The sequence below is a fragment of the Schistocerca nitens genome, chromosome 12 (genome assembly GCF_023898315.1).
Source record: "Schistocerca nitens isolate TAMUIC-IGC-003100 chromosome 12, iqSchNite1.1, whole genome shotgun sequence".
NCBI classification, from domain to species: Eukaryota; Metazoa; Arthropoda; class Insecta; order Orthoptera; family Acrididae; genus Schistocerca; species Schistocerca nitens.
In genome coordinates, this window is record NC_064625.1 from 3,319,992 (window position 1) to 3,334,992 (window position 15,001).

At 44.7% G+C, this 15,001-nt stretch overlaps 1 protein-coding gene across 3 annotated transcripts in view; it reads right to left on the bottom strand.

Annotated features, from left to right (window-relative positions):
• LOC126215255 (fasciclin-1) overlaps positions 1 to 15,001 on the bottom strand; it is a 662,934-nt gene that overhangs the window by 12,290 nt on the left and 635,643 nt on the right. For all 3 annotated transcript variants that reach the window (XM_049941931.1, XM_049941930.1, XM_049941929.1), the window contains 2 exons: positions 10,439 to 10,601; positions 9,419 to 9,563 (listed from right to left, as the gene is read on the bottom strand). In XM_049941931.1, coding sequence (XP_049797888.1) covers positions 9,419 to 9,563; positions 10,439 to 10,601 — 308 coding nt within the window. The remainder of the gene's footprint in view (positions 1 to 9,418; positions 9,564 to 10,438; positions 10,602 to 15,001) is intronic.

Below are 15,001 nucleotides of genomic sequence, written 5' to 3' on the forward strand. Positions count from 1 at the left end.
CATTCAATATTAATAACAGGCATTCTGTTATAAGTAGTAACTACTTACATGAGAACTAATTACTTTAAAATCAATAACATTAAAAATTAAAGAGAGACAATGGCACAAATACTTCTGATCAATATAATTTTGTAATGCCACGGAGGTACGACCACAGTGTCTCGTTTACAGTACTTTGGTCCTGTTTTATCTTTTGTTTAAAGTGTAATAAAAAAGATAGTTTAAAATAGGTCTTTGGGTTACTTCAGTGGATTCTGTAATGAAAAGTGCTCGTGTGTCGTAACCCTTCGTGTACAGTTACTTGTCAGCATTTATTTTCGGTAATTAGGATATAGTCGTACGAAACATTCTCGGACTTCTCGCACCGTCAGCTCGGGGTAAAACCTCGACGATATCCACAGTCGACTTCGTCGGGAGCAACTGACTGTCAAAATTGCTGTCGTGGTGGTGTTATATACCTCAAAGACAGTTTCCGTTCGGTCAGTAGTTACGTCCCGCTGTCGCATTCTGCCGAGATTATATCTGCCGTCACAGATGAAGGGTTTCTCGCACGTTCTTATTTCTACAGCCTGTTTAATTATAGTGTCCCAAAATGTGGAAGATGGGGGGAAAAAGCTTTTGTTTTTTCAAACAGTATTTTACGATCGTCTGTGGGACTGTGCTCGGCAATTGCAGAGTTCTCCGATTCTCCATTTTTAGTATGCCACTGATGTTCTGCAAAGTGGTCGGAAATGCTGCAGACGGACTAGCCGATGTAACTCCTCCTGCACTCACACGCGATGTCGTGAAGCCCGAGAATTCTGAGGCTGAGACTGTCCTAAACAGAACGTAGCATCTGCCGTATCTTCTTAGGCAATCGGAAAAAGCGTCAGATGCCTCGTCTTCCCGGGACTCTTCCTATTTTGCCAGTTGTAGTGCTGCAAAAGGGGAGGAATGCATTCGGTGGCTCGTCACGTGAAAGTCTGGCACTTTTACGTTTCCTTTACTCCGAGAGCCCGACTCGATATCGCGTGCCTCGTAGCCGTTCTTTCTGAACACGTGCTTCGAATGATTAATTTCGGAACAGAAGTGGTCCTTGTCGGAAACACTTTTTGTTCCGTGTATGGACATATTTAAAGATGCTCACGGTACACTGCGTGGCCGAGTGTCGATTTTCGTCGTACCGGAACATCTGAAAATGGCGGCCTTTCTTCTTTCTCAGTCTTGACGGTGTACAGAATTTGTGGATGTGTGTGGTTTTATGGAACGTTTTTGATGATTGTGCAATAAATTTGTCTCCTCTTTGTTCATCTTCAGCAACACATTTACGGTCTGGCCGCAGGGGTAGAAGCTCTCGGGCACTTCCAGGATCGTACGAAAAGCATTCACTCAGATATCCAGTTCACTATCGAGACAGAGAAAGAAGAAAGGCTGCCATTTTTAGATGTCCCGATACGAAGAAAGTCGGGTAAGAAGGATGCCTCGGCCACCCAGTGTACCGCAAGCCGACGCGTGCCGATTTACGTCTCACTGCCCAGAGTTTTCTCCGTCCGGTCCAGAAGAGGACAGCTTTAAAGACCCTGGTACACAGAGCAGAAACCTTTCCCCATGAGGAGCACTTCCGTTCCAAAATTAAGTATCTGAAGCACGTGTTCCGAGATAACGGCCACGGGTCACGTGATATCGAGTCGACGTTATCTGAGAAAAGAAACTGTGAAAATGCTAAATGTTTGCGTGACGAGCCACCGTCAGCATTCCTTCCCTTTTGCAGCACTACATCTGGCAAAAGACAGAGAGTCCTGGGAAGGCGAGATATCGGATGTATTTTCCGACCTTCTGAGAAGATAAAACAGATGTTACGATGTGTTTAGGACACTCTCGGCCTCAGGATTCCTGGGATCGGTCAGTCCGTCCGCGCCGTTTCCGACCACTGTGCAGAACGTCGGTGACGAATTAAAAATCGAGAACTGGAGAACTCTGCAGTTGCCGAGCACAGCCTCACAAACCGTCATAAAATAGTGTCAGAAGAAACAAAAGTTTTGTTCCGGGCTTCCACATACTGCGCTTGTATAACTGAAAGGGCCATATAAATAAGAATAAGTGAGAAAACCTTCAACGGTGACAGTGGATATAATGTCAGGGTTGCCCGAAAGGGAGCTGTCGACGAAGAGAAGATCCGGAGATATTTGTTGCGATGTTCACACTACGGCAGGATGACTTGTGCCACCGGCATTGACATCGGCACTGTCTCGGACAGCACGTCGTAACTACCGAGCGATCGGAAGGTGTCTTTGGGCTATATGTGGCCGCCACAGCAGATATTTTGATAGTCAGTTGTTGTCGACGAAGAGGACGGTGGGTATCGTCGAAAGCTCGAGGTTTTACTCTGAACTGATGACGCGACAAGTCCGAGAATAATTTACACGGCAGTGCCATCACGAAAGACTTCGTTCTCAATTAGGATATAGCTTGGCAGTGAATTAGTCTTAAAAATTATCATTTAAATTGTCTCTGCATGCAACTTCAGTACTCTGCAAATAAGCGGGGTCTTTTTTTGTTAAATCAGAGTGTGTTACAAATTAAACAATATCTTAAGCACACAGTAACTCAAATTTCAAAATTATTTGCTTCGCAACTTACTCGATACTGTGTACCTTCGGGAGAAAAACACACACACACACACACCTGTTCTGAAAGTACAGCGTATGTACTTTACTGGCAGTACTGATATCTCCACTGAAGAGACGTACACTACTAGCCAGCAATTCTGTCTCACAATTCTATAGTTTTATAGTGAGAATTTCAGACACCACAATGCGCCAACTCCTTAATGGACTGGCGACTGTATTAATATTAATCACTGATTTTATGTAGAACAAAATGTGACACTCCATCTCGATACACGATCGTAAGTGCGAGTGACCGACCGACCGGAGAGAGCTTTCAGTCCGTGCAGAGGGTACACTGCCCATTTGGCCGATCCTCGGCCAGTGCGGCAAGTGAGCGTCGTCACGGAAACGTCACAGTGGCACGTGGCTGGTGTCAACAGACTCGGTACCTGACGAAATACTGTCGGGGAAGGTGTGCAGGTATGTGTGCTGCAGAGATTTATACTCGTGTAGTTCTAGCCATTTGGGTGCATACTGTGGATTAAATCACTGAAAAATATCGTAATATCCCTTTCGATAAATACACCGAAATAGATCACGTATTGTGTGCTCATCTAAAATAAATTCTGTAAGAGTATATGAGATATATTCACAATTTTTTTCCTGCTCAGTTCCTGTAATTTGTTCCACTGGAGAACTCATTTATATATATTTAGACTACAGTTCATAATCTAATACTGTGCTGTTTACAAAAACACACATACAACCACATTGCTGTAATGCGTGACATTGTGGAATGAAACAAAAAGCATTTTCTGGACATACCGTCAGCCTAATTGTGACAAGGAAGGGTTGCATGCACTGGGCCAAAGCTGAACAGAAGCACAAGTTCACAACACTTTCAATCTTTCTTTGTATCTCTGTGTTCAATGAGGTGTATCAAACCAATTCATACAATGTCCCGAATAAGAATCTCACACAAATTCCACACCTGTCAGACATCTCCACAAAATACGAAAGTGCCGGACGAGGTGTGTCTAGAATAGTATTGAACACAGTTGGTAGTCTTGCTGAAGCCTGTTCTAGGGGCCTGGGAATTTTTACACTTGTATATATGACAAATGGGAAATAGGGGGGGTAGTAGTATAGAACAACTGAAATAAAACATCCCATACAGCATGGGTCCAGTTATTATCAGAGAGAAGTTCCCATTTCACATGTTAGTACTAATGTTGCTGTGGTTTTTTTTTTTTTTTTTTTTTTTTAATATACTGTCATTTACATTAAGAGGTTGTGACAGGTGTTCAAATTTACATAATTCAGGTTTTCAGCCGCGATCTGTTTGACCGATTCCACCGTATCATTTAAACACGTCACACGTATTGACAGATGTCAAGTTTTCTGTGTACAGATTTTATAACTGAATCACAGCTGACAAAATAAAGAACTGGATCTGAAAGTCCCGATTCCACTTCACTTGGAAACCACTGGCAGGGCTCAGTATGTGAAAGTTTGTACTGATCCTTTAAGTTGAGCACAACAGTAAATTTTTTAGGACACGACAATCTCCGAATTCCCTCTCGCGCGTGTGAACGGCACCGAGGTTTTGTCTGACTCCGTTTCGGGGCTTTCCTTCACTCGAGCAATGTCTTCGTCCCTTTCCGGAGCCCATTTCGTGCCATTTTGCCACTAAGTTTTGTGCTGTAGACTTTGCTGGAGGCTTCGATAAAAAACCTCCGCTCTCAAACTGCCTCCCGGCACAAACAGTTCCATGTACATTTCCCACGAATTCTGCTCCGTGTAACACTCGGCAACTGATAAGTGCCGTTTTATCGCGAGGACCATTTCGCATCGCATTCGACCGGTCACAAAACACATCCACTCCTCTCACTGATTCGGACATAACGAGACATCGAAGTACTCCGGACAGAGCACACGGGAGACGCACACGATCGGACGTGTGGCGGCAGCCGTGCGGTGCGTCGTAATTGAGGTTTCCGGCATTTTCTGTGGTGGGCTGTTCTCCTGTTCACTGACGGGCATCAGTTCTGTGTCACTCGTATAAAAATTTCCTGGGAATGGGTATTTCCTTTTATACGCACCTATCAGCAGCACGGAACACTGCTCAAATATCGTGCACTTTATACAATTTCATTTTCTCGGACATTTGGGAACTCCTGAGGGGTGTAACTCACCAGCAAAATTATCGAATCACAAATAGGGTGCTCCAAATTTGCAGGACAGTCACGGAAACGAAACACACTGACATGCGACACAGGTACAGCAAAGGAAATTGACAGACGGTGCTCACACACGTGCATTAGGGTTAATGTAAGCCAAAAGCAGTGAATCTTTACACCCGGAAAGAAAAGCTGTGAAATCTGTACACGTGAAAGACGGAGTGGCTCTTCCTTTCTTTAGGCAGTCAGAGAAGGAAGAGATGCAGAGGTGATTTCTCTGAGGGAAGATTTGAAGCAGTACAATAAGCACAAGACACGTCACACACAAACACTACATTAAACAAGACAGACAAGGCAAACTCGAGTAGATTCACACTCCACAACTACGACAGTGCGATGCAGTGGGGTGACCTAACGACAGCGCAAAGCAGAGCTTTCTGGTGCTAAGCGACCCCCAGCAGTCGGATCTACGAGCGACAACGGCCGTGAGTGCACGTGTTCACACGAGGGGCAGGCGCACACAGGCAGGCAGCCGGCTTCTCGCCCACTCACCCGACGTGTATCGCGACTCGTTCTGCTTACCTACAAGCCGAAACAAATTCTCTGTCAACTCAGAACAGTCAGAAAACGGCAAAATACACTCACAGCAACATTTCTAGTAACTAAAAATTTATACGATCACACATTTGCACTTAATGCTAGGATGTTACAGAGAGAACTGTCCGAGTCTCCGACTGAGAAGAGTACACAATACTGCCGGCAGCCGGTGACCTGCCTTTGGTCAAATTATTTCTACGACGAGTTACCGAATCGTTACACAGTAAACTTGCTGCCGTTAATTTCTATAAATATTTATTTCCAGATGCATTTTGACAAGCTTTTTATATTTTTAGTGACAATTATCTGACGTGTTATACGCACTGGCACACAGTGTTTCTCGTACGAGAACTTCTCTATTCGCGACTCCGGCAGTCTGGAGCTCTCGCGATAGAGGTTTTTGCTGACGTGCTTCTCGTAGAGGACGAGGATTATCGGCGCTGTCGGACATCTCGAATGGAGTCTGGCATTCGGTTGGACACTACTTCAATTTTCGTACCTCTTATTGCGGAAAGCGTTAACCTCCATTCTTGTATTTTATACAAAAATAAAAATTGCCAGTAAACTGGATTGTGCACTGACCTTTATTTCAAAGAGCACCAAATTTCACATTTATTCCAATGCTGATTCATCTCATTAGGTTTCATTCTTTCAGTACAGAGCATTTAGTTCTTCCAATAAATATCATTCATTTCACAACTTTTGTGCATTGTCCAATTCCAGAGGAGTGGGTGGGGTTGGAGGGTGTTTAGAGGACAACTGTGGATAAATATATGATAAACCTGGGGGGGTGCACACAAAATAAATGGTTCTTAAGGTTACTTTCCAATATCACGTCAGACCTCAAGTGCAAAACACATACTTGATAAACGGCCGGTGAAAATTTTAATCAAATCACTTCTTAATTACTACTGTGACAAAAATCATATTTCAATTTTTCTGTAGCAATAGTAGGCACAGAATTACTTTCGCATTGCATTTCGTGCCGAGTACACCCTGCAATGTCGAGCGCTTCCATTCTCTAGTCCATTTTGTACGACACTTTGCTGAATTCTTGTCAACTGTTGTCCTTAAAAATCAACATCGACTCTCGTGGTCTCTTTAAGAAAAAGTGAACTGCTTTGAAAGGTTTCTGAATTATTTGTCTTGTGCCTTTATCGTAGGTTTGTGCTGCCAGCGACATTGTACTCGTTGTTCTCATCCGCAGTACGACATTATGGAAAACATCCACCAGCAACCAATAGCACTGTTGTCTCATTAACTGTTTATACTGTACTTATTCTAGCTCAATATTTCTTTGACAGACTTTGTACGAATATAATAATGAAGAAAATTCTGAGATTCATTAAGTCACACAGTCAAGTTTTTCTTGTGCTATTGAGAGAGTTGAAACATGATAAAATTTGTATAAAAATGTTGCTTTTTCTAATAGTGTTTATTTTTCTTTGGGGGGGGGGGGGGAGGCAGGGAAGGGCAGGGCAGCTGAAAACTTTATGCTGGACCAGCACTTGAGCCTGCAACCTCATCGTTCATTGGCAAACACAACTCGTGACTCACCCCTCACTGAGTTACTTCCACCACAACCTCGTCTCATACCTTACCAATTTCACAGAAGTTCTCCACCGTACCTCGAGGGACGAGGATTTCTCAAAAAAAAAAAAAAAAAAAAAAAAAAAAAAAAAAAAAAAAAAGGATATGTGAATAAATGGGTAACCAGTCTAGGGCACTGTTTCCAGAATAAATATTTCACTCTGTAGCAGTGTCAGTGCCATTTAGAAACGTCTCGAGGCAATCGAAGCTTCGAAGTTGGGTTCCGTGTCGTGTCAAATTGGCTCAGTTCGTAATGGCGTATCCCGTGCGAGGCTTACTTCTGGGTTCGTAGCTCAGTCCGGCACACATATATAACCTGCCAGAAGTTTGAAAATGTGCAGACTCCAGTACAGAGTGAAAATTTTCAGCCTGGAAACAGACCCCTAGGCCATCACTCAGCTGTCACTCTGTAATGTCCCATCTCCCAGGGGTGCTTATCCAGCAAGCTATCTGTGAGGCCTGCTGTGAATTTTGGAAAGTAGGAGACGGGAAGGGGGGGGGGGCTGTACAGCTCATTAGGTAAGAGCACTGCCCAAAATACCCCCGTCAGTCCAAAAAGTTTCAAGACTAGTTTAATAATACATATGGAAAGTGATTTTAATGCCTCAAGTTTTCTACATAGCCTCCCACAATTGAGTACAATGCACAGAACGTTCATACAACTCTATCGAAATGCCAGAAAACTCTTTCTTTGGGAAGTTCAGTTAGTGCATCACATTGGCTCTAAATAACAATGAAAACAATCAATTATTGATAAAGTGTGGATGGATATGTGTGTGTGTGTGTGTGTGTGTGTGTGTGTGTGTGTGTGCGCGAGTGTATACCTGTCCTTTTTTCCCCCTAAGGTAAGTCTTTCCGCTCCCGGGATTGGAATGACTCCTTACCCTCTCCCTTAAAACCCACATCCTTTCGTCTTTCCCTCTCCTTCCCTCTTTCCTGATGAGGCAACAGTTTGTTGCGAAAGCTTGAATTTTGTGTGTATATTTGTGTTTGTTTGTGTGTCTATCGACCTGCCAGCGCTTTTGTTTGGTAAGTCTCATCATCTTTCTTTTTAGATATAAATTATATAATTAGATGGATAAAAATTCTACTCACCAAGTGGCAGCAGAAGACACACATAAAAGACTGTTGTGATTGGCAAGCTTTCGGTGCCAGTGGCTCCTCGTCGTCAGAGCAGTTGAAGGGGAAGGAGGAAGGGTGAAGGAAAAGGACTGAATAGTTCTAGGAGAAGGGGAAGATTTTGAGAAAGCCACCCAAAACTGTGGGTCAGGGGAGACTTACCGTACGGGGCAACAGTCAGTCTTTCCTTCTCATCCCGTACGGTAAGTACGTAAGTCAGGGGAGACTTACCGTACGGGATGAGAAGGAAAGACTGACTGTTGTCCCATCCGGTAAGTCTCCCCTGACCTACAGTTCTGGGTGGCTTTCTCAAAATCTTCCCCTTCTCCTAGACCTATCCTGTCTTCTTCCTTCATCCTTCTTTCTTCATCCTTCTTCCTTCTACCTTCCCCTTCAACCCTTCAGCCTGAAGAAGGAGTCACTGGCTCCAGAAGCTTGCCAATCACAACAGTCTTTTACGCGCGTGTCCTGCTGCCGCTTGGTGAGTAGATTTTTCGTCTATCTAATTAAATCATTTTATCGTACTGGTTCTAATGTCAGTTATGTCATAATAGTGTTGACCCTTTGTGCGAATTTTAGTACTTTCTCATTTTTTGGCAGGTTCGTATAGATAACGCAGTGTCTCGTCACCTGTGACGATTTTATTCAGAAATAATTGTCCACACTGTGCATTTCGATCACATCGCAGAAGGTGTCCGCACGTTGTCGTCTGCGTTCGAAAGTCGAGGTGTGCTCGTGACGGACTTTGCTCGCACACATTTTTATTTTTCAAAACATTCTCGAACACTCCGTTTAGAGAAGCTGCACCGCTGCGACTCCCCACGTGACGACATCGGCGCACTACGGTCGCACGTCGACTACTCGACACTGCCCGCTCGCAACTCGGTGGCCGAATGCGCGTCTGCCGTTTACGGCATCGAGCTGGCACTGCGGTTACTGTGCCGGTGCGACCGGTAAACCGGCACCAAAATTGGCCTCGGAACTTCCAGGACAGACGGCGTAGGCCAGATACCGAGTACGAGACCTCGTTTTAACCTGACGGGGAGTGTCAAAACGCTTCACCGGGGAGGGAAATTTTCATTACAGAACACCGAAAAGATTACGAACGACAGAGGATCGTAGAAAAATGACGATTACAAAGTGAACGAGAAAGGGGGAATTAGTAACTGTACACTAAAAACACAGAAAAGTCACACGTGCACATTGAACCACAAGGAACGATGAGGAGTAAAAGAGAAAATCGTATGCAGATACCGAGGACCTGTTACGGGAGTGAATGTCAGAAAAAGACACAAAGAATTTAAAGAAAAATGTTAGCCAGCTGAAAGAATCAGTTGTCCTTACTCTTTTCGGTCTCCCTAACCCTCAGCCTGAGGTGGTCCCTCATGGTGGGCAGCACCGACGAAGCGTTGGAGGCGAGCTTCTTGAGCGCACCCATCGTGTACACCCGGTCTGAGATGACGAGGTGTCTCTCCAGGATCTGTTTCACCTGCAAAATAAATACAAACACGTGGGGACACACCTCACTACATTTCACAGTGCTGCCACATTAGTTCTGTTTTTAGTACTACAATATTTTTAAAAAGGATGGTAATTCTGAATTTACTATAACTTTTTATATTCACATCTTTTGTGTTTTTATTGAAAGGTGTAAAAATTTGTTTGCAGTTGTTACATATTTGTGGTACGAGTTCTTATCAGGTAATTTATTTCTGATTAGTAGTGTGTCTTAAGACACAAACACAAAAACAAACAGAAAAAAAATCATTCTTTTTAAAATAGGTTGTTCGAAACCCGACGTGTTGACAAAATTCTGTTACTGTACTATCAGGCCCCGGGTCACACAAACGGTGTCGCAATTAGTTTCGACTTCTCAGCGAGTCGTCGTGTGACACTGACAGAGACAGTCCGCAAACGGAAAACGGCCACCGGCCGTCACGAGTGTACGGCAGATGCCCGGTACAATTTTTTGTCCCGGCCGTCCTGTGTCCACTCGAGACGTACGAGGTGGTGACTGTGTTCTGTCAGTTTGTGTCGAGCTTAAACGAAGCTGTCAAATGCCAAAAGAAGGTGCCGTTAGTGCTAACGGTGAACTGGCAACAAAATTGTGTACATCAAAACACTGCATATGGGCTTTACGTAACACGAGAAAGTTTGGCGAGTTTCCGCCAGTTGTGCTGCCGACAGAATAACACTGGAATCGTCTCCAGATACGCGACAAACACGAGTCTCGAAAAATTTTCTAGTGCGAATTGTGGTACCGGTCTTACCTGTCCCGGCACGCCACTCTCGGACTCCTGTCGTATTCCTTCACAGTTGAAAGATTAAATGTCGTGATGTTCCGTGTGGGACACGGGTACACACCTGGTAGGTAAATTCCTTCATGAAGAGTTTGCGGTGCGCTGACGGGTCGCGGACCTCCAACTTTTTCCAAGCCAAATCTCGGGGGACAAAATATGTGAACTTGGTGTGCTTCTCGTCCAACATCTTGTTGAAGTCTGACATCTCACCGAGGTGGTACGTCTTACTGAAATACAGTTATCAGTTTTTTAAGACAACCTTACATCAGCTACGAACAAGATTTTAATAGTATGTAAACATTTTAAAATGAAAGGCGAGGCTACGAATTTAGCTCAGTGTTCACTTCTGTTGTTTTACCTATCACACAAGCGTGTTATTTTACCACAAAAACACAGTTTTTTTTTTACCAGCACTATGCACGTTATTGTAGTTCGATAACACGCGAGTCGATGCCAGAAGCTGTGTTTTTGGGACGAAATGCACACATAATAGTTAAAGCGACAATGACAAACTGCCTGTCGACTTCTGTCTCAGATTCTCGGGCCGACGTTCGTCTGACGATTTTTCTGACATTTCGCCAGTACGAGCGGCCGGCCTCGTCGCAGCTTCACCCTCCGTTGCCGGTGGCGGAGTGCAGTCGAGCTCGTGGCCGTGGACTGTAGGCACCCGTCGTACCGACACCTGAGGACTTTACCGCAGTCATTTACGGTGCAGTTCTCCTCTCGCTACCTGCAATGGTCGTTCACTGCAGCACAAAAATCCGGGATCCGTTCTCCCTCAGGTTGTCTTCTTTCTTGTCGAGGCTATTCTCACGTCTGTGTATTCCTATAGCTTCGCCGAACGAGTGGGCACGACAGTTCTTCTCTACAGTCGGAACTTCTGTCTCGGCAAATTTCTCCGAGTGGTCGGCCTCACACGGTTTCTCCGCCTGCCCCCCACGTAGTGCCGCTTACGTTCTCCGATCCCTGTATCGAGCGATCGTCCGGTCTTTCTGACACAAAGTCTTCTGCACGTGCGCGGTATCAGTGTAGTCCCGACATTGCGAGTAGGCCCTTTCTCTCCTTTGCCGATCTGAGACACTCTTCGATTTTCTCCGTCAGTTTATAAATAGTCTTTACACCGTGTTTGTGCGATACGCGACCGATGTCACTCGGGGAACGTACGGCACAGAGGCAGTACCCGACATTTCTTATTCCGAGTGTTTGACTCTGTTACACTTCTTATACGACTAGTGGAGTACCCTTTGCTCCTTACGACGCTTTCCGTGTCCGAGGTGCTGCGGCTGGACGGTCGGTCGACACTGGGGGCGTAAGCGGCACTGTGGGTCGGGGCAGGTGGAGAAACTGTGTGAGGGCGACCACTCGGTGAAATTTGCAGACGGAAGTTCTTGCTGTAGAGAAGAATTATCACACCTGCCTATTTAGTGAAGCTATAGAAATACACGAACGTGAGAAAAGCTTTGACGAGAAAGGAGAAAGCCTCGAAGTGGACGGATCTCGGATTCCCGTGCTGTAGCGAACGACCGTTGCAGATAGCGAGAGGAGAACCGCACCGGAAATGACTGCGGAAAAGCCCTCGGACGTGTGTGAGAGGTACGCACAGTTGCGACGGCAAACTCGACTCCGGTCCACGACCGGGAAGGGAGGGTGAAGATTCGACGGTGTCGGCCACTCGTGTTGGCAAAATATCAGAAAAATCGTTAGACCGAAGTCGGCTGAAGAACCCGAGGCAGGCAGTTTGGCAACAAGTGGCCGAGAAAGCCTTAACAATTTTGTAAAGTAATAATACTTAAAATAATAGGTATCTTGCCACATTTAATACGATGGAAAACGAGATGACAAGAGTAGGATACTACTCGAGATGACAAAAAAAGATGGTAGTCTATGTGGATTTCGTAGTCACAGCTGGTGAAGAACTTTAATCCATTTTCACATCTCTCATCTGTTTCCATTGTCTCTGAAATTTTGAGTTTCTCTTGGCAACAGAATGTCTCACATATATGGAAAGTACCCAAGTAATTGAGTGTTTCTTATCTGAAGATTTGAACGGAGTGCACTGAAATGATAATTGACACACGTAGAAGTACAGTTAATTTATGCTGTTGATAAAATATTTGTGTGGGGAAACATACAAACCTCAGTTAGTGATACGGCAAAGGAAAGACTTGCGGGAAACGGTGGGCAAGATGATCTGGTTTGGAAAGGAATGTGCCCTGGAAAGGAGGAAGGAAGCTAGGAGCAAGTGGCCAGATGGGACAAATCTGGCACAGGACACAGTACAATTTGAGGAGGTCCGAAAGTCTACACGAGCAACTCTGAGAAGAGCAAAGAGGAAATATATAAGGTATATCATCACTGAAGCAGAAACGGACTTCAGAGGACAAAAGACTGCGGAAATGTGTCTGAAGGTGATGAACCTCTGCAAAGGTCACCAGGCCGAGCAGAAATTTGTTAAAGATTCCCACGATAAGATCCTGACAAATGATAGCGCTATAGCTGAGAGGTGGAAAGAGTACTTTTGACAGCTGCTAAATTGTGACGAACCCGAGCTGCAGTTTGATTTCCAGTACCCAATTACGGCCGATGCAGATTATCCCCCATCTACACTGGATGAGATGAAAACCAGAATCGGACACCTTCGGGAGAATAAGAGAAACTTGCAGAAAGAATACACTGACTGATACAGGCAATACGGATCAAAGAAGAACTACCGGCAGAAGAGAAAACAGCTCCGATTTGTCCGATACGTACGAAGGGCGACAAACTGAAATGTGACAACTATCGAGGAATCGCCTCGCTTGACGCGTCTGCTATAAGATACTGTCCAACTGCCTCGTACACAGAATTCGGCCAGTGGCAGAATCGGTGATTGGGGAGAACTGGGGAGGTTTCTGGCCAGAGCGATCAACAGTAGACCACATCTTCAATCTCGAGCAGCTCACTGAGAAACAGCTATTTGAGGGAGTCTGGCATGGCAGAGAAACTCATCAATTTGAGAAAGACCTGTCTGAGAGAAACAGTGCAAAGGTGAAGATGGGAAATCGAGTAACTGAGGAATTTGAAATTGCGACGGGACTCTGACAGGGAGACGGTTTGTCTGCTATCCTGTTCAACTTTGCCCTCACAAAGATCGTACGTGAGACCTTCTGAGAGAACAAAGGGATTGAAATCGAAGGAAAGACACTGGCATACTTAGCCTATGCAGACGACATCTGTTTACTCTCTAGGTCTGAAGAGGAGTTAGAGCAAATGACCAGAGCACTAACGGAGGCTGACAGCAAATTTGGGCTAAACATAAACAGAGGCAAGACAGAGTACCTCGTTATGAAGCCTGATCAAAGTCAGACTGCTGATAATCTACACTCACTGCAAGTGGGATACCAGTCCTACAAAAGAGTGCACCTAGGGGCACGTTCTATATGGCTGTGAGACACGAAGCATCCAGAAACAGGACTTCCGTAAGCTCCTAGTTTCTGAGAGAAAAGTGGGTCAGAAGATCTTCGGTCCAGTTGTGGATGAAGCCACGGGGGAATGGAGGATAAGACACAACCGAGAGCTCGAGGAACTGTACCGGCAGCTGAACGTAGTGGGAACTGTCAAAGCCAAACGAATGCAGTAGGCCGGCCATGTGGCCCGGATGGAAGATCACAGATGGCCTCGGAAGCTCCCGGATTTCACAGCTGCTGGAAAGAGACCCCAAAGGGTGACCCAAGAATCGTTGGAGGGATGGCCTCCGTGAAGATTTAAACCGAGCATCAATAGATGTGGACGGATGGCGGACAGCAGTAACGGACAGAATCCACTGGAGGAGGAAACTTGTAGCAGCGTGCAGTCCACTGGGCCTGATCACGTACAAGAAGAAGAAGAAGATAAAATATTTATTGTCATATCCTATTAAGCTTTTTATGTCTACAAGATTTATGAGTAATTAAGAATTAGCTGACTATATGTGACCTTGTGCAGAATAAATAAGACTCATAACAACTTGTGTAGAAACACTATTCTGAAACCAAAAAATCCACATAGTTTCATTTGAAGAAACAAATTTGATATTGTATCTCTGTGGTTAAACAACGTTACTGCAACTTGATGTTAGCTGTTTCATGAGGTCATATTGTGTGTGTGTGTGTGTGTGTGTGTGTGTGTGTGTGTGTGTGTGTATGTGTGTGCACCCGCACCCGCAAGTAAAGATACGTATTAAAAAGGAGGTGGTAGACCGTGCAGCCTAATCGACCAAACAACCCTTGATTCAGCATCGAATTATTTACCGAGTATGTACAAAAACAACAAAGGTTACAATTCTTGCAATACATCACTGATTAACATCTAATAACATTGCACATAAATGGTATGCTGCTATTCGTGTATTTTTTCCAAAATATTCATTATTCTCCTTGCAACATGACACCTTTCTAATGTTTAGAAAGGATTTTGTAGAAGGAACTTCGTAAACTCCACTGTGTGGAGAGTCAGGACCATACTAGGCAGTAAATTGGCCAATTTTCATCCTACATATTGGATCCTTCTTACAAAGTACTCTCCTCTGGCTGCTGATGTAAAATTTTTCTTCATTTCCAACACTGTACTGAAGCATACGAGATATATGTGAGGTGTAGTCTTTTAACGA